The sequence below is a fragment of the Pseudonaja textilis genome, chromosome 10, assembly GCF_049901715.1.
Source record: "Pseudonaja textilis isolate UNSWEBS1 chromosome 10, rPseTex1.2, whole genome shotgun sequence".
Classification (NCBI taxonomy): Eukaryota; Metazoa; Chordata; class Lepidosauria; order Squamata; family Elapidae; genus Pseudonaja; species Pseudonaja textilis.
The window spans coordinates 10,867,828-10,895,152 of record NC_141999.1 but is presented as its reverse complement, the minus strand read 5'-3'; the positions used below and the strand labels follow the sequence as shown (position 1 = coordinate 10,895,152).

The 27,325-nt window shown below is 42.1% G+C and overlaps 1 protein-coding gene across 8 annotated transcripts in view; it reads right to left on the bottom strand.

Moving 5' to 3' along the window:
• Window positions 1-2,135: 2,135 nt before the first annotated feature.
• RPS6KA1 (ribosomal protein S6 kinase A1) overlaps window positions 2,136-27,325 on the bottom strand; it is an 87,878-nt gene continuing 62,688 nt past the window's right edge. For all 8 annotated transcript variants that reach the window (XM_026702546.2, XM_087939678.1, XM_026702548.2 and 5 more), the window contains 17 exons: window positions 26,869-26,948; window positions 24,804-24,910; window positions 23,995-24,032; window positions 23,702-23,844; window positions 18,821-18,891; window positions 16,790-16,878; window positions 16,317-16,381; window positions 14,856-14,958; window positions 14,003-14,130; window positions 13,005-13,130; window positions 12,391-12,480; window positions 10,344-10,502; window positions 9,342-9,503; window positions 7,789-7,865; window positions 5,595-5,712; window positions 4,855-4,992; window positions 2,136-3,209 (listed from right to left, as the gene is read on the bottom strand). In XM_026702546.2, the coding sequence (XP_026558331.2) occupies window positions 3,087-3,209; window positions 4,855-4,992; window positions 5,595-5,712; window positions 7,789-7,865; window positions 9,342-9,503; window positions 10,344-10,502; window positions 12,391-12,480; window positions 13,005-13,130; window positions 14,003-14,130; window positions 14,856-14,958; window positions 16,317-16,381; window positions 16,790-16,878; window positions 18,821-18,891; window positions 23,702-23,844; window positions 23,995-24,032; window positions 24,804-24,910; window positions 26,869-26,948 (1,817 nt within the window). In that variant the 3' untranslated portion in view covers window positions 2,136-3,086. The remainder of the gene's footprint in view (window positions 3,210-4,854; window positions 4,993-5,594; window positions 5,713-7,788; window positions 7,866-9,341; window positions 9,504-10,343; window positions 10,503-12,390; window positions 12,481-13,004; window positions 13,131-14,002; window positions 14,131-14,855; window positions 14,959-16,316; window positions 16,382-16,789; window positions 16,879-18,820; window positions 18,892-23,701; window positions 23,845-23,994; window positions 24,033-24,803; window positions 24,911-26,868; window positions 26,949-27,325) is intronic.

Genomic DNA, 27,325 nt, shown 5'->3' with positions numbered 1-27,325 from the left:
CTCTTCATCCACTTTCCCTTGTCTGTTGAGTTTATCAGCTATCTTGTTAATTTGGTTCTTGAAAGATGTCATGGGATCCTTATCCAGGAGTCGATAGGTATTCCTGTCATTAAGAAGGTCATAGACCTTATTATAATCCATTCTGTCCATGACTACTGTTGCCCTGCCCTTATCAGCTGGCAGTATAATGATGGAATTGTCTTTTCTCAATTCCTGGAGGGCCAACATTTCAGATTTTGATAGTGATGCTCTGCTTATGGCTGGTAAGGAATCCTATCAGCTGTTGTCTGATGGAATTTTTCACCTCTTCGATACCTCTAGTCAAGAAATCATTGACTCGAGGGCTGCAGCAAAATCAACCGGTTTGGTATCAGTTAAATTTAAACTGGCATCATGTTGTAGAACCCAGACCTGTGTGTCAGTGAGTACTTTAGAGGATAGGTTGTTCACCAATTTTTTTTCATCTGGCGGGCCCTCAAGGACCGCAGTGTCTCTGTTTTTCGTCTAAGTATGATGTTTTTTTGCAGGCATGTGTCTCGTACCACTTGGGATATTGTACAATCAAGAGCCTTAAAGTGGGTGTCTGTTAATGCCACCCGACATTGTGCTTGGCATTGTTTGGTTCTTACCATTTGTGCACTGATTTGTCTGTGGCAGTCATTGATCATTGCATATAACATTCTGGACTGGCGAACCGCTGCATGGCTCTCTGGTGTATCTACTATACGGGTCTTTTCTGCAGTGATTTTGGTGGTAAGCCATTTCGAATGCAGTTATGAAGTAAGGCTAGCTTCTCATGATTAGTTGCCTTTTGTTGGGCATTAATCACATATTTAATTTTCAAGAGGCCAAAGTTGTTGCCCGTGATGCAACCAAAGGGGGACGCTTACTGAAGGAAACCTGGTTTTACAACAACAACTCCATTAACAGACACATTGAACTGCTACCAGCCTACCAAGCACTGAGGCACCAAGAAAGATCCTGCAAGAAGAGCAGAGACTGCTTCCCATCACAAGCAAAGCAACAAATGAATCTAGTGGACAAACCAAAGGGGCCTTTAAGATGGAAGTCTGTTTGGATGAGGGAGTGAACTAGAGAGAATGCTGTCAAAGTCATGTTGTATAAAATCACATATCTCCTTAAGATATATGATTTTGTTGTTTTACATTTTGATGATGTTAGCAGAGGCTAACAAAAGCTTAGTGAACAATATAAATTTTTAGTTCCAGAGATTGGGATGTCTCTTTTTTCACACACACACACACATATATGTTTTCTGAGGTTCTCGCGGGTATTAATATGTGGATCTTTGGTTATTCGGGTTTTCTCCCGCGTAAGATTGGAAGTATCTAGGCAACGTTTCGATGAAGAAGCTCTGAGAAGCACAGAGCCGAAGAGACAAGCCTGAAGATGATGAATGAGACTTCATCGAAACGTTGCCTAGATACGTTTTCACATATATGTGTATGTATGTAAGTATATGTAAATATATATATGTGTGTGTGTATATTATATATATATGTGTGTGTGTGTGTGTATGTATAATGTGTAATGTGTATATGTGTGTGTATATATACATATACATATATGAACACTATACAGAAGCCTGATGATGGCAGATGAGATTCTGCCGAAACGTTGCTACAACTTTAAAAGCACAACTACAATGATGTGGGAAAATACCCGAACAAAGCCGAATGTAAGTACCCACGAAAACTTAAGTGTGTATATATATATATATATATATATATGTGTGTGTGTGTGTGTGTGTGTGTGTGTGTGTGTGTGTGTGTATATGTATATGTATGTATATATGTATATATGTATATGAGATAACAGATTTTATCCCATTTATAAGCAAATTAGATAGCCACACAAACAAAGCATATTTCTTTATCTTTTCTAGTTTGGGCCATGTTGGGGAAAAAAAATTGGGACATGCTTCATTTTCTACTGAATTGTTATTAAGCAGTGTGATTTACAATTGACACATGATACACAGGGGTCATAAATGGAAATCATAAGAATATGACCATGTACATAAAATAGTATATTAATATAAAGACCCCAATAACATAGATAACCACCCAGACAGGGAAAATGCAAGGTTAGTCAGTAAAGTAACTTCAAGCTGCATGATACGATTTATTTCAAAATTCAGACAGAAACCCTGAGTAACCAGCTATACAATCAGTTAAATTAAAAAAGGAAAAAAGGAAAAGAGCAACAAAGACTTTTTTGGTTGCACTTAGCATCATGGAGGTGCTGGATTGTGCTGTTTGGCAGAGTTTAAAACAAACAAACAAACAAACAAACAAACAGAAACCCTTTCTCCATCTAGAAAATCTGAATATCTTCACCATTGAAAAAAGCATTTTCTTGCAGGCTCATTACACATTTAAAAGCTAGATACAATCTGGCATAGACTTCAAGAGTCCACAGGATTTGAAGATTTAGAAAAAGTATATATAATTCCAACCAGTCGGGTGGAGTTGTCTTCAATCACATGATGTTGAAAAGGGAAAGAGGGAAGAAGAGATGAGTCAGAGTTGTTCAAAACCATCTTGAGTAATGGCCGCCTGGTGTGGATGATAAGGAGCAGGAAGTTCAAGCTTGTGCACACGAGAACTCACAAATCATGTAAAAAGTGTGTGTCTGTACAGAGGGGCCCTTTTTTTAAAAAAGCAAAACAAGAACATCTCCACTGGAGCGATCTTGATGAGAGAAGCAGTGTGAAAGCACACTTTCAGCTGTTACCAGGTTTGAGTTGCTGAGTTATCAACTGGTCTAAGGCATGGCCATTTGCAGGTAGAGGTTTTTCGCAGGAAGATTATTGCATGTTCATCTTCTTACCTACATCTACATAGATTCCTTTGTAACTGTAGACTCTCTGTTCATTTAAGAACAACACATCACAACAACAACAAAAGATATCCATGAGGAGAACAAGAGCTAATCTTTCTGAAGGCACTTGGCCCTGATGGACTTCTTGGTGGAGTGACACTTTCCTGGGCCCCTGGAAATACCAGGGGAGTTTGTGCAGAGTCACGACTTGGGGTGGTGGAGAATTACCCTGTATTCCCATATCACAGAGTGGTAGATGGGAGCTTCTTAACCCGCCTCTGTGCCAACAAAGAGGCTTCGATAGGCTTCAGTTGGGGACTTGGCTTTGAGTTGTTCAGTGCAGAGTATGTGGCAGCCATGGCACCCTGGAAGAGAGATGAGCCACAGGAGTTTGCTTAAGAGACAGGCATGTATAAGATGCATAGCCACCAGGGTTGACATCACTACAAAAAACTGATTATTTGCTGATCTCTTTAGGCCCTCAAAGCACTAAACTATTCACTATCCCATCTGGCCATGCTGTTTGGAGACATAGCATTTTCATTCCAACCTAAGAGAAATTTCCTGACAGAGCAATTAATCACTGGAACGATTTGCCTCCAGAAGTTGTGAATGCTCCAACACCAGAAGAGATTAACAACCATTTGTCTGAAATGGGGGGGTTTCTTGCTTGAGCGAGTGGGGTGGAGGGTTGGACTAGAAGAACTCCAAGGTCCAACTCTTGTTATTCTGTTATTAATTCATGTACACATTCTCCGGTTTGGGGATTTAATATATCACTCCAAAGTGCGCTCCCAACTTCAAGGGCTCACCTCAACGAGCAATGATGATAGGGACAACTGATAGACTTGCCTTTCCTAGTTCCAAGGCTCTTATTAAAAAGGTTATCTTTATCTGTTTCATTATCCATGGAAATCTCGTTGCCCAAGATGAACAATTTTACTAGCGCTAAGCCTCAACTGAGACGGAGCAATTTAACCCTGCTTAAGGGAACAAATCAAGGTCTTGAAAGAAAGCAACGATCACTTATGTGTTTGTTTCTTCAGGCAAATACTGGTAAAAACAAGAATGGAGACAAAATGTTTGTAGACCTCCATGGAGCAATGAAGTCCACTTCTCTGGGAGTCACAATTAACTGCAGTTTCCCTGGTGAATGAATTTGGGGTAGGAGAACCATTTACTGTATGAAACAGCCTGACTTATTCTTAAAGAAATGTAATGGCTAGAGTTCCTGAAAGGAGGGCAGCCTTTTTATTTTAATCATTTCAAGCTAATATTAACTCTAGTAACTGCCTGGACAAGTCGCTGCAGTTTTCTTGACAAGGTTTTCCAAAGAGATTTGCCACTGCTTGCTGCCTATGGCTGCGTGTTTGACTGGTACAAGGCCAACCAGCTGGCTTTGTTCCTAAGGCAGGTCTAGCCCTGAAAACTTTAACCAGTACACCAAACAGGCTCTCTGCACCTTCCATTTACAGACTAGAATTCCTTCTCTCTCTCTCTGACTGGTGTTTTCCTGCTAGAAGCTGCAGATTTTGCCAACTGGGAAACATTTCCCCTAGCAAAAGCTGTATGTGGAAGTTTTAACCTAAACAATCCGAAGCGGCTTAGAATATCCGAAGAATGATTTCCTAAGGGTTTCCATCAGGTACATGCACATACATAGGACGGGGAGAGAGCTAGACTTGCTATTCCTATCCTGATGAGTTTGGTGTTTTAATTTATTTTTTAAAGTACTATCAAGTACTTTAAAACACAGGAAGTGCCAATTTCAAAGGACTTCTTCAGCCAGATTACTATTGTCTGCTTTGGCAACACTTGTTTTTTTCCCCCCCGCTTTTCAAACATGAGATGCCACAAATAGAACATGGATTTCCCACATGTAATCTGAGTTGTGCCAGCCTCTCTCTCCCATGTTCCTCTTTTTCCTCACTGACCCAAAGATACTGAGAGAAAACTAGGGCTGTATGACAGAATATGGCAGGAAGTACCGGTATGCAAATCTCTTCATACCTTTACAAGCTGTACATCCTGATGACTTAATTGTCTCTGAGGCAACTTGTCCTTCTGGGTTATCCACGGGTGTTGGAGTACCTGTATGGCAGTCAAACGCTGATGCGGATCAACATGGAGCATCTTGGATACTAAATCCTGCAGTAAGTATTTAGAAAACATAGCTGCTGAATATCATTTTCCCCTTGCCAGTTTCTTGGCTACAATGAAGGAGACAGTGCTGCTTCTTGGTTAATTTGAAAGTTACTTCCAGGTGTGTCACATATCTGGGAACAACAATGCCAGAAGATTTAAAAAAAAAAACTTTGCCCTCTCCCAAACTTAGATTCATTCAATAATACTGAATTATGAGAGAATTAAGACAGATAAACAACTTATTTTGTTATGGCAGAGCATAATTTAACTTGTGGGATTGGTTACCACACGAATAAGTAAAGGCTGCTAAATTGGGCAATTTTAACATTCCTGGATGATGAGGTTATGAAAAACTCATAACCATGACCCCAAACTCAGAATTCATAACTTAACCATATCAGAATGGATAAAAATTACTCTCCAGAATCAATGCTCCTCATGAGGAACATGGACAGGAAGGTGTGATGGCTCTCCTAGAAGCACCTGATCAGCCACTGGACGAAATGAAAGTGGACTAGATAAGCCCTAGTGCCAAACTCTCGGGTTTTATGACTCAAGCTGGCAACTGCTTTATCACTGCCTGAGCTTAAGATGCTAAACCTTACTTTGGCTGCATCAGAAACAGTGTTCCAATTTCCTCCTTTGAGGGAAAACCTTCCACCGCCTATCCGAACAAGGATCTCTTCGGGGGTATCACTGGGCCCATTTGCAAATGGAGTATACCTGAAAAAGGCACAAGGGGCAGGGAGAATGACAATAACCACATATTTAAATACATGCAATACCATAATGTCAGATGGAAGAGATGAAGACAACATCTAAAGCCACGGGTGTCAAACTCAATTTCATTGAGGACTGCAACAGGATTGTGTTTGACCTCGAAGGGGTTGGGGGTGGGCATGGCCATAGTGACCGTGACACGGGGGCCAAGTGCTAATGCAGAACTTCCCTGAGACCCTCACTCACTCTCATCATAATCTTCACCCCCCCACCCTGTTTTCACTGGCAGAAGACTACAGGAGGCCATTGTGACCAAAAGCGGGGCACAAGGGGGCTCCACGTGCACCCCCCTTTTGCTGGCAAAGGGCTGCAGGAGCCCCCACCAGCTCCCTTTTTCCTGGAAGTGGCACAGCAGGCCAGTCCTTTGTTGTTTCCCTGTGGGCCGGATCTGGCCTGTGGGCCTTGAGTTTGACACCCCTGATCTAAAGCATGGGGTGAGAGTACACATGAGTAGAGAAGACAGGAGGGGCCTGCAGAGGAATGAGATTTGTCACCCCCATCTCAACAGCATCCAATTTGCAGAAAACCCATTCAACTCCTGGTAGAGATTTAAGTACACATTATTTTCACTGTAAGGTTTGGTTATTTTTTAAATAACAGAGATCCACTACTTCGGCTCAGCAGAGGCCGGGATTCTCAGGAGACAAATGGAGACAGACTCTGAACTGAGAGATTTCGTAATTCATTATAATTATGAGCGTGTAATAAGTCACAGTGCCCTATTATGGAGCGGAATCATACGGTCTGGTCTGTTAATGATTGGTTGGGAATGGAAGATTTGCTGTGGGGCAAAGAATTGGCCGGCCTGACCTTCAGGTTTGTTTCCGTTCTCCAGTATAACAGCAATTGCTAATAAATGCCTGTAGCGGCTTGGAAATGTGCAAGCATTTCCTAATTTTTAAGCAATGTTATGATGAGCCTGCTAGATTTTATTGATAGCTAATTTATAGAAAATCTTCCCCAAAGAGCATAGAGGGGCTTCAAATGCCTACCCTAAGCAGAACAAAAAAAAAATCTTAATTGGGATAGGGTGATTACAATTCCAACTGAATCAATTTTTTACTCACTGATGGGAGAGAAAGGCTTAACATGTTGAGTAAACTCAATTTTGCATAAGTTAGTCCCCATAACAAGTTAAGCCAACCCTCCCAAATATTAATGTGTCTTGTGACTCATGATTGCTACCTACAAGTGATGTGAAGCCAGAAATTCTGAAATACTCAACAAAACAAACTGAAAAAAAACCCATGGTTAATAATAGCGAAGTTGCCAATAGCAGGGCAAAATACAGAATACCAGGATTGGAAGGGATCTTGGAGATCTTCATGACCAACTTCCTGTCAGGCAAGAAACTCCAACCCTTTCTGGACAGATTCCTATCCAATCTCTTCTTAAAAACCTCTAGTTATGGAGAACCCGCAGCTTCTGAAGACAAGCCGTTCCACTGATTCTTTCTGTGAGGAAATTCCTCCTTAGATCTAGGTTGAATCTCTCTTTGATTCATTTCCAACCACTACTTCTTGTCTTGCCCTCAGGTGCTTTGGAGAAAAAGTTGCCCCCCTTTTCTTTGTGACAGCCTCTCAAACCAGAGGCCTTCTATCATGTCACCAGTTAAGAATGCAGCCAAAGAGGAGACAGATTCTAATGTCTTGCTCAAACAGAAGATTCACCAAGCAATCTCAAGTTAGTCATCGTACCTATTACTTGTGTTCATACACTCTTTCCTAAGCACGAGTTGCAGCATTCACATTGTGCATAAGACCGTGACACATAATGGAGAAACCATAATGGCTAGGTTCATAAAAAAGATTAAACCAAAACTAAGCCACATGATGGCTTAATTCGATTGAATTGTCTCGCCCTATCCTGTCTCACAGAACTGTGAGATAAAAAGGAGAGGCAGAGGATCACTTATCTCTCCAAGCATTTTTTGGAAGGAGAGTGGGTGGAATGAAAATTTAACAAAGAAATACAGTCACAATTTTTGTTCTCCCAGCAACCCCAATACATCCATCTTACCCTGCTAGCATTGTGTAGAGAAGAATTCCTAAGCTCCAAATATCACAGGCCTCATCGTAGCCTTGGCGTTTCAAAACCTAAATTAGAACAAGAAAACATGGAGGCATAATTATCAACTGAAGGAAGAATGGGAGAAAACATTGACGAAAAGGGAAAACAGGGAAGCTGATGGTGCTCTCTGCTGATTTTCTTGACTCTGAAAAATGGAGAAGAAATAAAAGAGGCATGGGTGACATCTCCAGCAATTATAAAAATGCAGAAAAACCACGAAGTAGCTCAGTTTTGAGTTTCTCCTCTCTTATTACTCCTGAACATCCTGTTAAGATGATCAGTACTTGTTGGTCTTCTTTACCTTTTCTTACCCTCTTTCCATTTCCTGTTTATGTCATCTAAGAAAAAGTCAATTCCACTAATTTACAGCCATTGGCTGTGCTATTAACCAAAGATGTTTCAAATACTGTGTAGTTACAAAAAAAGCAACTGGTCTAATTAGCCATCTTATCTATGAATAGTTTCTAAGCAGGGAAGACAACAGTCTCTATACGCAACCTTCCCCATGGTGGATCTTCCAGATCAGAGATCCCCAATCTCCAGACCGCAGCCCACTACCCGCCTTTGAGCCACTCAGGTCGCAGAAATAGCAGGCAAGCTCGTGCACGCTCAGTTGTGTCAGTGGTGTACCCACCACTCACACAAATAGAGCTGCGTGCACACACTTGCCTGCTTCCATGGAACCATTCCCTCTCTACCCACCCCGCCGGGCCACAAAACCAGAAAGGTTGGGGAACTCTGTTTCCGATGAATTCAGCTTGCAACACCAAAGATTCCTGTTTTTTTCCTAGGACAAAATGGGAGATGCTTCACTCCATACAAAAAAGACCCTCCTTGCAACTGCAGAACGTCCCGTTCTTGCCTCCTAACATTACATCTCCCCTTTCAACATTCTCCTATCAACTCTTCTCAGGAGATAGGGACTTCCTCCTCCTAAGTACAGAATGATCATGGTGTAATCCTCCCAAACAATCTGGAAGGAGCCTGCTTGATGGGGGCCAAGACTACTTCAAGGGTCCCCCAGGCCTTTCAGATAAAAAAAAAAAAGGTAGCATTTGGAATTCCAGGTATATTCTGGCTTTCTTACCTAGATGACACCATGAAAGCGCAAGAAAGGAAGCCATGAGTATTTGGGATAGTTACAAAAATTCAGATCCAGTTTCTATGTTGGCCTTTATCCCCAACCCAAACATGCTAATATGATGATCTGGAGAAAATCCGCAGGAGGAACATAACTCAAGGCTTTCAGCTAAGAGCAAAAGTAGGCTTCATTTTCAGTTTGGGGACAGACAGCAAGTGTTCAGACAACCTTTGCGCTTGATTCCATTGTAGCACATTATCCTACAAATATTTGTAGGCACAAAGCATATCAGTCAGGTCTTTAATTTAGCTCACTTGGGTGGAGAGAGTGATTAGAGAGACCTTCCTAAAATGAATAATAGAACAAGTATGTTTTCCTTGAGAATTTGACCCCAACAAACTTAGGTTTATGAACTGCTTACCTCTGGAGCAACAAAGTTGGCGGTATAGCAAGGAGTCATGAGGAGCCCATTGTCTGCCCTCAGTTGCTTGGCAAACCCAAAGTCACAAATACGAATACATTCAGGGTTGCTGGACTCATCTACGTAGAGGATGTTGCTAGGTTTCAAGTCTCTATGGACCACCTGCAAAGCAAAAGTGGAAATTGCAGGTCATGAGCTTGCGACTGCTTCCTTCCAATTTACAGATATGTGCTCCCGTTCCAGATGTTAAGCGTCATTCTGATCCTACAACTGCAGTGTATTTCTGTTCTGCTTTTGGGTTACAGAGCCCCTAATAAGGATAACAAGAAAGTTAGCAGAAAACATAGAAAAAAGGATGCAATAAAACAGAAGTCACAATAGATTGATAGAAAAGGATTGCTAAAATAATGATGTAACGGAGACTACAATCAACCTGAGGCTGAACCCGCAGATTTTCACCATAAAGACGTTCTAGAGATTTGCTACCACCAGAGAAAAATAATCCCTGGGCCTGGTTTGTATATAATTGTTTGTATATAATTGTCAAATCTCATGTGACAATTGAATTTATAGCCAAGACAAAGCAGAAGCCATTGTTTTACTTTAATTTGGGCAAGTGCGTGACTGCCTTCAAATTCAATGCAGCATCCCCAATTGGGTACTAACGCCTGCAAAAGACTTGATGTCTATCCCTCCTGATGAATCTCCTCTGACGTTTGCCTTGTACTTCTTCCACACCCTGATGATACTTTTCTTCATCCTAATTTTAAAAAAAGAACCCCGACTCTATTGGATTTACCCTGACTTTTCCTAGTTTTGACATTGGTTTTTGCTGCAACACAGGTGATTTTTATTTGCAGAACAAATCAAAATATGCGATGCACATAAAAGTTTTGACATGCATAAAAAGCAACCATTTTGATGTTATGACCATATACCATGACACAAAGTGCAGGGCAGCCCAGGGAAGCGGGAGGATCCTTGCCAGCATCTTCTACTCACCCCTTGGGAGTGAAGATATTCCACAGTCTTGCAGATCGTGTGCAGGACGGAGCTTGCTTCTCTTTCTGAAAAACACTTCTGCTTGAGAATCCTGTCTAGCAGCTCCCCACCTCTCATTAGTTCAGTCACCAGGTAAACATGTTTGCCATCATCGTATACCTGCCAAATGGATATTTCTGAGCAGGTCTGAGAAAAATGATTTAACTTGTTTCCCCAAACCGTCTCCCAGCTTCATATACTCTACATACAACTTGAGGCCCGGAAATTGCACAGGATGCAATTCTGCACAGGGATAAAGATTTCTAAAATACAGAAACAGCATCTTGACAACCATGGAATTGTTGTGTATGATGTCTGAGTTCTGAAGCAGGGGCTTGTGTGTGTGTCCCTCTCTCTAGCAATATTATGCTGAATCAGAATTGACATTGCCAGCAGAAATCTGGTGGACTACAGCTTTTTAGGGCACCAAATACATAGGGTCACCTCTTTCACTGTAACCTCTGCTTGTTTTTTCTTGTATTTTACTTCAACAAACACCCTCTGTAAAAAGGAGAGCCTGCTCTGGCACCAGGAAGGAATTCAGAACTGCCTCTGAATACAGCCTCAAAATGTCTGTGTCTTTTACAAATCCTGCAAGGCCATCATAACCAGGGGTGGGATTCAAATTTTTTAACCACCGGTTCTGTGGGCATGGCTTAGTTTGTGGGCATGGCTTGGTGGTCATGTTATTGGCTGGGTGTGGCCAACTCAATATCACTCACATTGAGGCACGCATCTCCTCGCCTGGCCTCTCATGACTGTGGGAATGCTGCAACAGTCATAAGTGTGAAAAATAGTCATAAGTCACTTTTTTCAGTGCCATTGTAACTTTGAATGGTCATTCCACACAAGCAAAGTACCAGGAAAGGAGGAAAAAAAACTCCAGAGAAGTTCCAGAGACAGGAAGTCCAGTCCTGCCAAGAATGTAATAAGGGTTAACAGAGAGGCAGTTTCTGTAAGCAACACCAGAATGTCTCCTTCCTGCCTTCCTTACAGGATTAGGCCAGGAATTTCTTCTAACAACCAGTTCTCCAAACTGCTTAGAATGTTAACAACTGGTTCTAGCGAATAGGTGCGAACTGGTAGAATCCCACCCCTGATCATAACTGTGAGCAGATCTAATCTGGGAGTGAGAAAGAGAGCAAAGGGATGTTTGTCTACAGGGTTGCACTTTTCACCAATGAACTATAGGTAATTCACCTAACAACCACACTTGAAATTGGAATATTGGTCATTGAGTGAAGCAGTTACTAAGTGAGACATCATGTGATTGCTTTGCTGAATGACTGCAATCTTAGTACTCCTTGGTTGTTCGTTAAGAAATCTCATGGGTCATTAAATAGATGGGAGTCTCAGGTAAGGAGCATGGGATGCCTTAAGAGGATGCCTGTAGGCCATGCACAAGTGTTTCTCCATTCAGGAATGGAAAATCCTCCCTGCTGAAATCCAAGTAGAATTTTTCAGACCCTGAGTGGAAAGAAACTCATATATGGCCTATCCCAGGCTTCCCCTACCCCAAGGCACCCCATACTCCTTACCTTACGACGATGCCTCCCTGCTCTGGAATTGTAAATCCTCTGTGACTGGAAAATCCTGCGTGGATTTGGGGATATATTTTTTTTTAGAAGAGGGAGTCCTCGTGGCAGGCAATTTCCCTGCCAGCTTCCCCACTGATTTCCTGGGGAAGCCAGCAGGGAAGATACAAATGGTGATCCCATGATCACAGGGCGCTTGGCAGTTCACCGTAAGTGCAAACCAGCTGCCAAGCATTCAGATCGCAATCATGTAACTGGAGGGGCACTGCAACGGTCATAACTTCAGGCCTGGGACACAAGTGCTTTATTCAGCACTGTTGTAATTTTGAACAATTGCTGAACAAACAGTTGTTAAGCGAGGACTGCCTGCACAAATATTCTGATCTACTGTCCTGCCCGAGTCATGAATGAACAACTGCTTTTCCCTCACAAGCATAGTCTGTTGATAAGCTCTGTTTTGCTATGACACTCACGTCCTTCAGTGTGATGATGTTTGGATGCTGTCCGTACCGTAGGAGTATCTCAATTTCCTCGGAGGGATCTCGCTTACTCTTGTCAATAATCTGCAAGAAGTATATGCTGTCTTACAACAACTTACTACTACTTACTGCTTGGTGGGGGACAGATTATATTTAAAAGTTGAAAACATGACATATTTAATTGCAATCTCTCTAATAACCCTGCAAGGTTTTATTACTTAATTATTCACTGTACCTCTAGCCCATCCAATAGTCTTGAGTCATGTACAAAGCAATTAAAACATGCTATAAAATAAATATTAAGCAATATAAAAAGGCTTAATTTATAAAATTAAGCAGCATAAATCATCAGCATCAATCTAAAAATCACCATCCATAAAAATAACAACAAATGCTGAATAAAAGAATAAAGTTCTACATCAATTCACACCCGAGATTGGCAAATACAGTTTGAACACCCAAATTCAGTGATACGAGAGGCTAAGACTTCCTTGCGTATAGAACCCCCACTTTGCTCTCCTGCATTATATCCACAAGGATATAAAATGAAGAGTGGGATTTTAAAGGATTTCACCGTTCTCGGGCTTGAAGAAAGAGGAAACTCTGACCTTGACTGCGTATTCTGTGCTGGTTGCCTTGTGAATACACCGCTTGCATACCGAATAAGAGCCCACACCGATGGCTTCTTTAACCAAGTAACCATCATTAAACTGGAGATTCTTCCCATGCAGTTGCTACAAGGAAAGGCAATAAGGAAAAATCAAGTTTGCTAGACTACACACACAGTCTCTGTCTTGCTGAAGCTGAACCAAGGTGGAGAAATTCAGGTAAGGTTGTCTATATAGGTAGTCCTTAAGTTACAACCGTTCATTCTGTGACTGTTCTGTGTTACAAAAGGACTGAAGAAGTTACTTATAATAGTCCTCACACTTAAATGGTTGCAGCATCCCAACAATCATGTGATCAGAATTTGGTTGCTTGGCAACAGATATGATTGCAATGTCCTCGGGGGAAATCACATGATCACTATTTGCAACCTTCCCAGCTTTCTGCCAGCAGGCAAAGTCAATGGGGGAAGTTGGATGCACTTAACAACCAACTGATTCACTTAACAACTGCAGGGATTTGCTTAACTGTGAGGAAAAGATCATAAAATTGGGTGTGACTCACTTAACAACTGCCTTGTTTTAACAATAGAGATCCTGGCCCCACTTGTAGTTATAAGTCAAGGACTACCTGGATGCTATTTTCATATATATAATTGTTGCAGAATTAGTTCCTAATTAAAATTCTCCTCCTCACTAATCTAAATTGGCACTAAACACCATAGCACAAATAGCAGTTCTGGAGCAGGTTAGATTCAACAAATGCAAAAAATGCGTTGACATTCACATATTTCATAGAATACATACAAATCATCTTTGACAGAGACATAAATTGGCAACAATATCTTTATGTATGTATGCACAATTTTTTTGCTAAGTTAAGAGACAGCTTCGATATGGCTTTTAAATTACATACAAATTTTTGCTTGATTTGGGAACAACCCCTCCCCTTACAGGGGATTTGAATTTTTTTTTTCAAGAATTCTCCAGTCTTTTCTTACCTGAACTACAGAATGCAAGGGCATGGGTGGCGATTTAGCTTTCTCATCCTCTATCAGTCCAGTGGCCACAAAGCTGAATCCTCGGAAGAGCTGATGGGCTCCTGCACTAGGTGGAATTCCAGGTGAATCTAGAACAAAATGGAAAAAAGACTAGAACTCAACTCATCGGAACAGTAGTATGTCAGGAACTGACCACTGGCTATTCCTTCCCCAAACATCCAAGACAGAGATAGGACAAGAGCTGACTGGGGAATTCTGGGAGTTGAAGTCTACATATTTTAAAAGTTGCCACGTTTGAAAAATACTGCACTAGCCAGTTCTAATATTTAAACACAAAGAGCAGGATGAGGAACCCAGTGGAGTTGGACCAACCCTTTTCCCTCTGACCACTGCTGGCTTGGAGGTGAGAGTCCAACACCTGGAGAGTCCTATGTTATCCATAACTGCTGTTTCTACAATTCCATTAACTATAGGAACATAAAAGGCTCATCTGAGATGAGCAGAAAGGAAGAAATCTTATAGAGTCCCAATGCATCTTTTTGTATTTATTTTGTGAGAGACCACTTTTCAGAGACAAAATACCTTTTCTCTGTATTGGGAGAGGGTACAGAACCCGATATATGCAACAAAAGCCATGAGAAAAGGTCAAAGAAATGTGCGAAAGAACAGGCAAGGATCGAGTTCTTGTGGGTATGAATGAAATGATTTCAAAATGGAGGCAAGGGCTATTTCTGTGTCCTATGAACAGATGTCCATAGGTGTCCATACACACACACACATACACACACAAAGAGAGAGAGAGAGAGAGAGAGAGTGTGTCTTGTCTTCAGATTATTAAAAGCCAAACACCAACCTTTGGGTGTGCGGGAGGTAAATTCTTTGTCAAAATAAAAGGTGTCATCTGGCCGGCCCACAGCAGGTTTGAACGGTGGCTTGATTTCTCGACGGAAAAGTTTCTGGAGGATGAAAAATCATACAGAAATAAGATGATTAGGCTCAGGGTATCGATGCACCAAGAGAGCCAAAGATGCAAAAAAAAAAAAAATCAGTCATAGGCTTCATTTTTTATGGAAATGGTGCGCAAGTATTTGAGCAGTACCAGTTTGGCCATCAGGAAGACACTAAGCTGGGTTCCAATTGGTCAGCTATCTGCAAAAGCTTGGAAACCAAAGGAATTCATGTGTCTTGGGGAGGGGCTCAGATCTATAGTTCCAGGACACAAGCCAGCATACCCAGAGTGGCTTCTATCGTGGTTTACTCCATAAACAAGCCAAATCTATATACAGGTAGTTGTGATGACCCGTAGTCTCTCAAAATAACCCAAAACCCAAAACATATATTAAAGTCCGATAAAGCCTTCAACTTAACTTCACTGTTTTATTAGGCACAGTTTAAAGTCACAAAAGTAAATAATGAGGCAAACAGAAAACCAAAACAAACTGCATTGATGAGAGTTCTGAAGCAAGCCGAGATAACTAATCATAAACTCCAGAAAAATAACCGAGAAAAGTCCATGGGAAGAACGCCAGCAAAGATAAACCTCTTTCAAGGTGAACACTAATTGACTCCAGCAATTCTAACTACATAGTTGAAAACTTATATACATAGCTCCCACCTGCAAGCCACGAGGAGGATCATGGTAATCTCCTCTTGAGTAGACCTCGCTTTTCCCTGATCCTCTCCTCCCTGTGTGACCTAGGATGGATAGGGGATGGGCCTGGATCCTCCTCTGACTGCTCAGCCAGCCTCTGCCCTTCCCCAGCCTCCTCCACCACCTCTGGAGCCACGCTCCCACTCCCTGTTGGCTGTTCCTCCTCTTCCTCAGAGTCAGACTCCACCAGGGGCATGACAGTAGTCCTCAACCTAGAACCGTTTGTTTGGTCACCATTCAAAGCTACAATGGCACTGACTTATGACTGTTCCTCGCATTTCAGATTGTAGCCACACCCACATGGTCACATGATCAAAATTTGGCCTTGACAACCACTGTGTATTTACAACGATTGCAGTGTCCCAGAATTGTGTGGTCACCATTTGCGACTTTCCCAGCTGAGGTCTGACAAGCAAACTCGATGGGTTTGCTGAACAGCCACATTATTCACTTAACAACTGCAGCGATTTGTTTTAACTGCAGCACAAAAGGTTGTAAAATCGGGTGTGACAGACTTTGTGATGACCTTGCTTAGCAACACAAATTCTGATGCCAATGATGGTTGTAAGTTGAGGACTACCCGTATTGTCCTGTCGCTGAAACCAGAATTTTAAGATCATACCAAATGAAACAGGAAGCAGACCAAAACAATTCTATACTCACATTCCAGTCAATGGTAGAGTAGAAAGAGTGACGTTTGATTTCTTCAACACCATCTGGGCCAGATCCTGCAAAGTACGGTGCACTCTTTTTGACAAGTTCTACACACAGTGTAGAGTTTATGCATACAGTAAAAAACAAGGGTGGGCAACCATGGCAACTTTACGACCTGTGGACTTCAACTCTCAGAATTCTTGTTGGCTCAGGAATTCTGGGAGTTGGTCCACGGGTCAATAAAGTTGCCATAGTTGTCCACTCCTCATAAAGAATATGCTTGTCCACCCCATTAGCAGAATCCGATTTGTTTGGGTGCTGGGACTCAATATTTTGAATGCTTTTAGTTTTGACAAGTTTTGATAGCATCGTGCTATGCAGAAAACCTGCTGAAAGACCTACTGGGGTCCATCTGACTCCCTACGTCATGGATGGGGGCAGTGCGAGGATGCTCAGATGCAAAACTAGCACAAAGGTCTTACCTAACCTGTTGATTGGGTTCCTCTTGAAAAGGGCTCGCAGAAGACTTTGAGCTTCACAGCTTAGAAATTGGGGCATGCCCAGCTTTGCTCTAAACAAAAAGATATATATATATATCTTTTTACCAGACGAACACAATACAGAAGCCTAATGATGGCAGATGAGATTCTGCCGAAACATTGCTACAACTTTAAAAGCACAGCTATAATGATGTGGGAAAATATCCGAACAAAGCTGAATACCATACGTATATATTTAGGTATATATGTGCAGAAGTAGACATGAGACAGCAAAGGGGGAAAAACACTGCAGTACCATCATTTTTCAACTTCACAGTGACTTCTCTTGCTCGGAGGACCAAAGCAGTCACTTGGCACAAACTAGCCGAGAGGCTCCAAATGATATCCCTCACAGGCCTGGCTTTTAAGGAATGCAAAGCAGGCAGGGGTGAGATTCTACTAGTTTGAACCTGATTGGCTGAATTCCTTGTTCCCATGTCCAGCTTGCTCCAACTGGTTCACTGCAATGAGGAAGTGGGCCTGCTCGCCCCGCTCTTTCCTGTGCCTTATGCCTTTGTTTACAGCACAGCTGATTCACGTGGTGCCTCAGCTGTTTTCTTCACAGAAGCTGCAGTTGAAGGTAAGTATGGGTTTGCCTTTTTAAAATGTGGAGCGCGCATTTGGCGCGAATGCACACAATCGCCAAACCGGTGGTTATATGGGTGGAATACCACCCCTGAAAGCAGGGGTTCCTATTTGTAGCCCCTGGAACAAATTCATCTCTGAATCAAGTGATGGTTTCCACCCGTTTCAGAACTGGGCAAATTTTGGGGCCCACCATGAATTGTGAAAGCCTGTTTTTGATATTTGCACACACACGCACACACACAAATCTATCCTGAAGTGGGGAGTTGATATAGAGCAGAGGTCTCCAACCCTGGCAACTTTAAGACTTGTGGACTTTAACTCCCAGAGTTGAAGCACAAGGGTTAAAGTTGCCAAGGTTGGAGATCCCTGATACAGAGGAAGAAGTAGAAGAACCTGAGAGTTAAAAGAGGGATCGGCCTCCAACCTCTATGTCGCTACAAATGAGCTATGTCCAACCTTCTTTGAATTCTGTTTATCCTTACCAAACTCCTAGCACTAACCATGAGTTGAGAATATTCCTGAGCAGAGCAATAAATCAATTGATTTGGACCTTCATGTGTGGACCTGGTCTTTCACATCTTTTACCTATTCATCTAATGGCTTCCATGGCCAGGTGCATCCAGTTATAAAACAGATAGCTATACAAGAGAAATGGGTAGGGATGTTTGCCATCACCTTCTCTCACAATTCCAGGATGGTTTCTACCATCACTATATCTAGGTCCCCCTCCACCCGCCAAAATAAAACCTCAAAGCACCGAGCTGAGGCTATTTTTCAATTTTACCTTCTAAGAATGTCCATATAGTCTGTGAGATCCAACATACTCTCAGAAACAAAACCATGCTGGAAAGGTTTTGTAGCCTCACTTTAGTAAATAAACACGTTTCATGAAATTAATGTCAAGTACAGCAGAGTCTAGCAGATGCCAAGGCACACTGGCATCCATACACACTCTGGGGCCTGCATCTCCCATGCTGCCAATGCAGCTGGAGAGGATTACAGATTGTCTCCATATGTCCAACTTCTTCATTACGAGAACTGGAATTCAACCTATTTAAAGAGCAATGGATCAGTACAGCTGGATTTTGTGGCAATGAGGTTGGCAGACAATAATTTGGGGCGGGGGACAGGGGGTTATACTGTGTGTTTTTTTAAGGCAAATAGTTCAACCCCTCCTTTTGGTGTTTCCACAATAGTCAGGATAGTCAATGCCTTTTTAACTGTAGATCATAACATCTATTAAATCTCAGAGGGACAAGGAAGATCGGTGTAAGTGCATAAAAGCACCAGATAACCTCATCAGCTTGCATCTCTTTCCAAAACAATTCACCAACCGGGGGCCGGCCTCAGGCAAACCCTCTCCAGGATCTCCATGCTGAGACTCACTTGAGAATGAGCGTCATCGTTTCCTTCCTGTCCTTCCCTTGGAACGGCAAAGCCCCTGTCAGCATCTCAAACTGCAAGGAACAAGACATAAGAAAATCAATCGGCCAGGGAATTCCAGCAACAGCACTCACCATCGTTACTTTCTTTAGAACACAGAACATAAAATAATAGGGTTAGAAGGGACCTTGGGGGTCTTCTAGTCCAACTCCCTGCTCCAGCAAGAGGCTCCAAACCAGGGCTGTCAAAACGCGTGACCCGGGGGCCGGAGGCATCACATGCTGGACCTGCCCCCACCTGGTTTAGTGAAGGGGGAAAAAAGTCCCTATATGTCACGTGACACCCCTGATCTAAACTGTTCCAGACAGGTGGCTGTCTGGTCTCCTCTTTAAAAACTTCCAGCGATGAAGCCACCACAACTTCAGGAGGCAAGCTGTTCCACTGATTAATTGTTCTCAGGATTAATTTCTGATTAATTGTTGTCAGCAAATTTCTCCTTAGTTCTGGGTTGGATCTCTCTTTAATGATCTTCTAGCCATTACTTCTTATTCTGCCCCTTGGTGCTCTGGAGAATAGGCTGACGTCCTCTTCTCTGTGACAGCCCTCAAGACTGCTATCAAATCACCCCTAGTTCTTCTCTACATTAGTCCAGACATACCTAGTTCCCTCAATCATTTCTCATATGGTTTAGCCTACAGGCCCTTTATCTTTGTTGCTCTTCTCTGCATTCTTTGTAGGGTCTCAACATCTTTTTGTATTGTGGTGACCAGAACTGGATGCAATATTCCACGTGTAGTCTCACCAGTGCATTTCCTTGTTTTGATTTCCACATCCAAGGTTGCTTTTGCTATCAAGGAAGAAAAATGACTTCACCCTGGCTAGCCAGATGGGAAGGACCCTTCTCATTGGTCAGGACAAAAGCAGACTATGCCAACATGCAAGACATGCCTGCAGCATTGCCTTTGTTTGCCATTGGTATATTTGCACCAAGCACCGATCTCCTTAAAATAGCCCCAATTCCGTGTGCAGAAATTCCATGAATGTCTGTCCTTGGATTTCTCAGAGGACCCCCTACTGCAAGGTTAGGAAGGAAGAGGATAGGAAAGAAGTCCGCAAATGGCAGGAGAAAAAAGAAAAGAAAAATGAAGTTACAGAAGAACAAGCTGTGACAGATCATTCAGATATTAATTTGAAGGTGGACTTAAATGTGTTAAGCAGTGAGAAAGACGGAGGAAGATTACTGGATACAGAAATGAAACTGATGGATGTTTTGCTCCTTAAGGGAGATGTACAATTATTAAACCAGAAAAATGATTTGGATAACTTTTTGTTACTGAATCTATAAAAGAGCTCTGTTAAGGTCTTGAAGGACTTTATGAGAAAGCTAAGTTTTATTTATTGGGCATACAAAAGAAGCTTTAAAAGATTTCTGGTTTAAAAAAGGATTTAAAAGCAATCTCTGAGTTTATTTTTGAAGAGGTTAAAAATGAAGATTCTTACATTTTCAGGGAAAGAATACAAGGTGGGTTTATTCAATCAAGGTTAAAATACAAAATTTATTATATCTGGTTTCCCTTTCTGAGCTTTTACTCAATTGAAGAAATAAAGAAATGACAAAGAATAATAATGAGGTTTTTGGATGTTGTTTTTAATTAAAACATGAGTTACCAAGTTTATGTTGCATTTAGAGATGGCAGCAAATTACTAAAATTGTTTTTATTTGCTGGAATGAAAGAGTGAGTTGCCTTTTTTCTTTTTTCACTCTTTCTTTTAGCTTTTATTTTTTTCTATTTGTAATTCTTAATGAAATGATTGGAAATGCAATTATGCAGTCCAGAGATTACAGTAAGTGTGAAAAAGAAACTCAAACAACCATTCCTTCAATATAAGGAGGGACAGAGAGACATTAGGATAGGCTTTCAAGATCCCGTTCTTCTACGCAGCAGCAATAAAGAGGTATTGCTGTAATCCTTGTGGGGTCTGTTAAAGGGCTGGCAAAACATTTGTTAAGTCAATTTTGCCCCATTTCACCTTTCTTGACCACAGTTGTTAAGTGAATCATTTCGGTTGTTAAGTTAGTAACATGGTTGTTAAGTGAATCTGGCTTCTCTTGTCAGAAGATCGCAGAAGCTGATCACATGACCCTTAAGACACTGCAACCTTCATTAATATGAGTCGCTTGCCAAGCATCTGAATTTTAATCATCTGACCAGGGGGATGCTGCAACAGTCGTAAGTGTGAAAAAATGGTCACAAGTCACTTTTTCCAGTGGCTTTGTAACTTTGAACGGTCACTAAAGGAACTGTTGCAAGTCGAGGACTACCTGTGTTAAGGAGCTTCTCCTCCATTATCCAGATCAAATGGAAACTGATAGTTTTGAGCCAGCCCATTTTTGCAGGTAATCGCCACAAGAGGGCAGCACGTATTCAGCTAAAAACCATCCTTGCTTGCATTACAGGTACTTTTACAAAGATCTCTTGCTTGAGTTGATTTCAAGAGTCTCAGGTGTGGTGTGGAGGATTCCAGGAGGACCATCCAGAAAGTTTAAAAGGCTTCTGCTCAAGATGCCTTATTGGAGTAGGACAGAGGTCTCCAAACTTGGCAACTTTAAGACTTGTGGACTTCAACTGCCAGAATTCTCCAGCCAACATAGCTGGCTGGAGAATTCTGGGAGTTGATGTTCACAAGTCTTAAAGTTGCCAAGTTTGGGGACCCCTGCAGTAGGACTTCCAGGTAACTACACAGGTTTGTTTTAATTTTTCATCAGTCTAACTCACTAGAAGTCATGCTCTTAATTGAGCGTTCCCCTTCCAGACAGAAGGGCAATGCCTTGTTCTTGTGGGGTGTGTGCTTTATGTTATTTATTAATTAAATTAAACTGCCCATCAGCCGAAGTCTTCTCTGCAGCTTGCACTAAAAACACACTGAAAAATACAAGTTAGATCAAAACATGTGCAATTTTTTTTAAAAAATTAAAATGCCATGTAAACTAGGCAGCTGTAAGGAAGTCATTCAAATGTTTAAACTGAGATGAATTAAAATGCAATTAAAAGACCATTAGAAAAGCTGGGAAAATAGCAAGGTCTTGACTTGGAGCCAAGAACAACGCGATGGGTTGAGCCTCTTTCTGTGGAGGGAATTCCATAAATGGTGTCTCACCACTGAAAAAGCTCGTCCCCTTGAAGAGATCTACCTCACCTCCTTTGGGGAGGAGATTTGGAGGAAGGCCTCAAAAGCTGATCTTAAAGTCTGGGACATTTCTCTCCCTCTCCAGCATTACAGCCAGATTATTTCCAAGTTAAGCTGCAGGGTTGCACGAAACAGTTTATTCAAAAAGAAGTTTTCTAACTTGGAAGTGTGTAACTTGCAGGTGTGTAAACTTTTAATTCCTAGAATTCCCCAGCCAGTCTGGCCATTGCTGACAATTCTAGGAGCTACTCCATACATGTAGAAGTTGCCAAAATTGGGAGAGACTCATCTGAAGCCTGGTCAATTTTCCTGAGAGCTCTTAGGATGATTCCTCTTAACGTGAGTGGCAATTTATTAACAAACACCACAGCCTCATGTGGAATGCAGAGATGACCTATGCAACTGAGTCCTAATCACTACAGGTAGTCCTCGACTTACAGTGCTAAGCAAAGTAGTTTTTAAGTGAGTTGCGCCTGATTTGGTGACCTTTTCTGTCATGTTTGTTAAGTGAATCCCTGCAGTTTAAGTGAATCACATGGTCATTAAACGAATCCAGCTTTCCTCAGTGACTGCTTGTGAGAAATGATGCAAATGATGATCATGTGATCCCTGGGATGTTGCAACCGTCATAAACACATGCCAGTTGCCACATGAATTCTAATCATGCGATCATGGGGGGCACTGCAACAATCATAAGTGTGAGGACACACTCTTTTCAGTGTTGTTGTAACTTCAAACAGTCGCTAAATCAATAGCTTTAAATCGAGGACCACCTGCATAAATACCCGTGTTACAGCACCTCAGGGCTTACTCAACTAAACTTCCCAATGTCCCTTGGAAAGATGAACAGCAAGGAGGCGACTTTGGACTTTGACTGCCACTGGATGCCTACACCTGGCCTACAATTTGGTTAGCTCCATCATGTACCAGGAAATTGGAAACAAGCAGCATTGAAAAAACTGCAGAAGCAGGACAAGCCAAGAGCAAGGCAGGCTGCCCAAAGAAACCGCACAATGTTAGTGATAGCAAAAAGAAAACAATGTGTTTATGGCCCCCATTGTATCATTGCAAGTCCCACAGCAGAGATTTTTTTGGGTAATATATGGCCCGGCTTGCCTAGCAACTAACGGCCAAGGCATTTTCAGAAAGGTTTCCATAGGTATTTTAATTAGCAGTGACATGATAAATTTGGATTCAATTGACCACCCATTTGTCAAACCACTGAAAGATTGACCAGCCAGCTCTGGGAAGTAGCAAATGCCTCTGCAATCTTTCCAGAAAAAAAAAAGCCTCTTGTGACACTGATGAATGCTCCTATTGTTGACCAGTCGATGCTTGAGAAGATGAAAATTATGCAACTCTGCCCCACTTGGGCTGAAATCAATGTATTTGCAATCCATTTCAGTCTGTTTCCCAACCTGGGTTTCATAACAAATTAGCTTGGGTCACCTTTCCTGAATAGCGGCCTTCGCCTCACTCTTTCTTGATCCAAGAAAAAGTCTCTCTCTCGTGATAATGGACCATCTCTAGAGTGGTCTTCTCTGATTCCAATGCACTTTCTGGTTGTACATTTAGCTTCATGGTTTCAACCTGCTGTGAGACTATTTCTATGTCATTTTTTTAACTAAAGACATGGATGCTGCCAACTCTCTGAGAGCATCTGAGCCACTAACAAACTGACAGAAGGAACTGTACCATTAGTACTCCATAGGACCACCAGTCTGCGCTCTGGGTGTGGCCCTGGCGATTCACTACTTCTGGTGCCATATACTCCACGGTTCCACAGAAAGAGTAGGCCTTCGTCTCGTGGTCAATGGCTTCTTTGCTTAAACCAAAGTCTACAAGAGAGATAAGGGTTGGGGATGGGCAAGGTAAATTGATGTTGGAGAATGAAGAGCACCAGAAAATAAGGGAAAGGAAAGGTAGAAAGATAGTTTCTTTTTTAATCAAGCACAAGAAATATCAACAAGAAACAGGGGAGAGTATACCTGTAAGTTTGATATGTCCTTCATCATCTAGGAGAATACTGGGAAAGAGAAAACACAATAGAACACAACAAATAAGCTAGAATAGCTGAAATAAAACCAGGAAATAAACGCAACTAAACATCAACTAAACAGCCCTTTTTGCATGGGGGCGGGGGGAGGATAAAGATGAGTTTAAAAATTGAAATATTTTTGCCATAGACAAAAAAAAGTGAAGGATAAGAAGGCGGCTCTGAAGAGCAAATCACTCTCAAACACCTTGAACCCCTCAGCCTCCCGCCCGCAATGTTGAGGTGTTTATGTTCTGGAGCAGCTCTGGGTAGACAGGAGTGACTCAGCCCCTGTAGGCCTACCTCTTCCAGTTTCCACCTTTCTTCCTTGAAAAAAGGAAACTAAATGCATTGACAAAATTGGGCATTTAGGGGTGTACACAAGGGTGTAATCTCTGGGTCCTTGAGTGCCATAAATGGGATGCTGGGTAAGGCCTCAAGAGGCATTACATTCCACTAACATTGTTATTGTAAGCTGAACCCTCAGAGAACTATGTTGTTCTCTTCCATTCCCTTCTAGCACTGATGACGTCCCTAGTTTGGTAATGAAACATCTGCAAGAAAACCACCAAGCTCAAAAAGCAGCAAAGGCCCCACAGTTCAAGCCTGAACTACAAATATTTTCTTCTATCAGTAGAACTATGTTGCTTGGATGAGTTAGTGGTCCCTTGAGTGTCCACTGAGTAGGGCCACACACAGTATTCGCCACCCAGTAAGCTACCCTGGAGGAAGCCAGTCAACGAGCTTCTGGCCTGTGCCTACTTCTCTGGCTTGAGGTCCCTGTATACGATTCCCAAACGATGCAAGTGGCCGAGTCCCAGTGCCAGTTCTGCAAGGTAGAACTTCACATCTTCCTCTGTGAACATCACCTGAGAGGAAAAGAGAAAGGCCAGTTCAGGTAAAGCGATACAATAAAGAAAAACAAGGCTATCTATATACAGTACAGATAATCCTTGATCCACAATCATTTATTTAGCAACTTTTTGAAGTTACAACGGCACAGGAAAAAAGTGACTTATGACAGGTCCTCACACTTATGAACATCACAGTAACCCTGTGATTAAAACACAGGCGCTTGGCAACCGACAGATGTTTATGATGGTTGCAGCATCCCAGGTCACATGATTTTGTGATCTTCCCAGCAGGCAAAGTCAATGGGAAAAGCCAAATTTGCTTAACGACCGCCTGATTCACTTAAGAACTTCAATAACTGGCTTAACAACCATGGGGGTAAAAGGTCATAAAATTGGGTGTGACTCATTTAACAACCAACTTGCGTAGCAATGGAAATTCTGGTCCCAACTGTAGTCATAAGTGGAGGACTACCAGTACTCTGTGAGGGTATAGGGGCTCGCATGTGTGTGCAGGACCATATACAGGAAGGGTCAGAAAAGTCAAGATGTCAGATGTGAGTGCCAGAACAAAGCCCACTCTTTTCTTACAGATATTGTGAAGTTGCAGTTGCCAGCTTGACCCATAATGCATCTGTGACTATAAGGCTGTGGAATAAACAAGGACTCTATACTCTGCAGTGTAAGAATCCCTTTCCTCTTTTCTTTTAAACAATGTTCATGACTTCCGTATGAGATGCAATGATTGGATTAATCACAAACCCGATTTCTCAGCAATGACTCTTTCAAAGCTCTCTTTTGGATAAGGGGACAGGCTGAGAAGGGCAAAATTCTTAGAATACAGCTATTTTCCGGCACACAAGATCAGCATTTGCATGCAACGTTTTTGTTGTTACAGAAACTGGGCTCTCCTTCACTAGAACCCTGTGTCTTGCACCGGGGACCCATGGCCAGCATGATTAATTTGAGATCCCACTCTGTCAAAGATCATCTCTTTCCTTTCTATTTTGTTAAAGGTATGCCATATACTCACTTGCCTCTATTTTACAGGCAGGTCACAGAAAATGCATCAATTTTAAAAGCATTGTTGGAAGTTGCTAAGCAGCAGGAAAGAAGGGGAAAATGGGGTAAAGAGAGCAGAGTCTTAATTAGAAGCTATTCTGATTGATCCCTACTGCAAGTAGTCCCCAACCTATTACTGCATTTTGGGTGCTCAGCAATCAGCCCCTATTTATGTCTATTGTAGCACCCGACAATCATGTAACCATGATTTATGATCTTTTTGACAGAAATCAGAGTTTTACTTCCAGTGTCAGGCTACAACTACCCCATTCCAAATCATAGGCTCATTTCATGACCATGGCATCAGGTTTCCAAGTAATACACCCATAGTACACAGAACTCTGAGGCAGAACAGTTTTATTTGGATATATCATATTGGCACAGGCTGGTGAAAACTGATTCTGAATGTTCCTGTGGTATTTACCTAATTAAATTTAAGAGTTTTCCTCCTTCCCCAAACAATCAGTCACATGGTCCAATCAACGTGTCGTCCTGTTGCTTGGTAACTTTAACTCCTCCTCTCTCCAACCACCTGTGGGAATGTCCTTGGTTCCCAGGAGGAAGTATTTTATTTTGGCTACAAACCCCAGCTATCTATTCCCCGCTCTCTATCCCTCAGCTGCAGAGTGGCAACACTGAGGCCTCAAAATGTCCTTCGGTCAGGTCAGTTTCAGGGTTGACACATAGCTTCCCCTTAATGACTGCTGCTAAAAAGGCTATAAAATGTGCTGCCTGGGAAATTCTGGGAGCTGAAGTCTACTTCCTCTTAAAATTGCCAAGGCTATCGAACACCACTCTGGGTCAATGGTGCCAGCATCCTTACAAAATGTCTACACTGCAATGTCTACATTGCAAATCTTACCTCCAATGTCCAATAAACATCTGTAAGCCACGTAGCATACAAATACACTCACCTCTTTGGAAAGGCGCATGAAGAGGTCCCCTCCTCTGAGAAAGTCGAGGATGAGGTACACTTTCCCTTCTGTTTGGAAAGCTGAAACGCAAGGCAGGGAACAGAGATCAGCATTCCCTAAATAATTGGGGCAGCCTTCTGCAGTGGTGGCCCTGCATCATGGAAGCTGGGGAAGGCCGATATCAGCTAAACTTGAGGCATTCTTCCCTAAACTGGATGGCTTCCAGATGCATGATCTTCAATTCCCCAAATTCTCAGAAATGGCTATGCTGAGAAGGGCGCTTCTAGGAACTGAAATTTGTAGTGAAAACACATATGAAATGACATCAGTAATGACATACAGATAGTGCTCGACTTAAAACCACAATGCGGTTGTTAAATTGTATTGCTCTGTTATGTTACTTCTGTTCTATTTACACTCCTTTCGTTTCTTCCTTTCTACTGTTCTCAGCCACTTA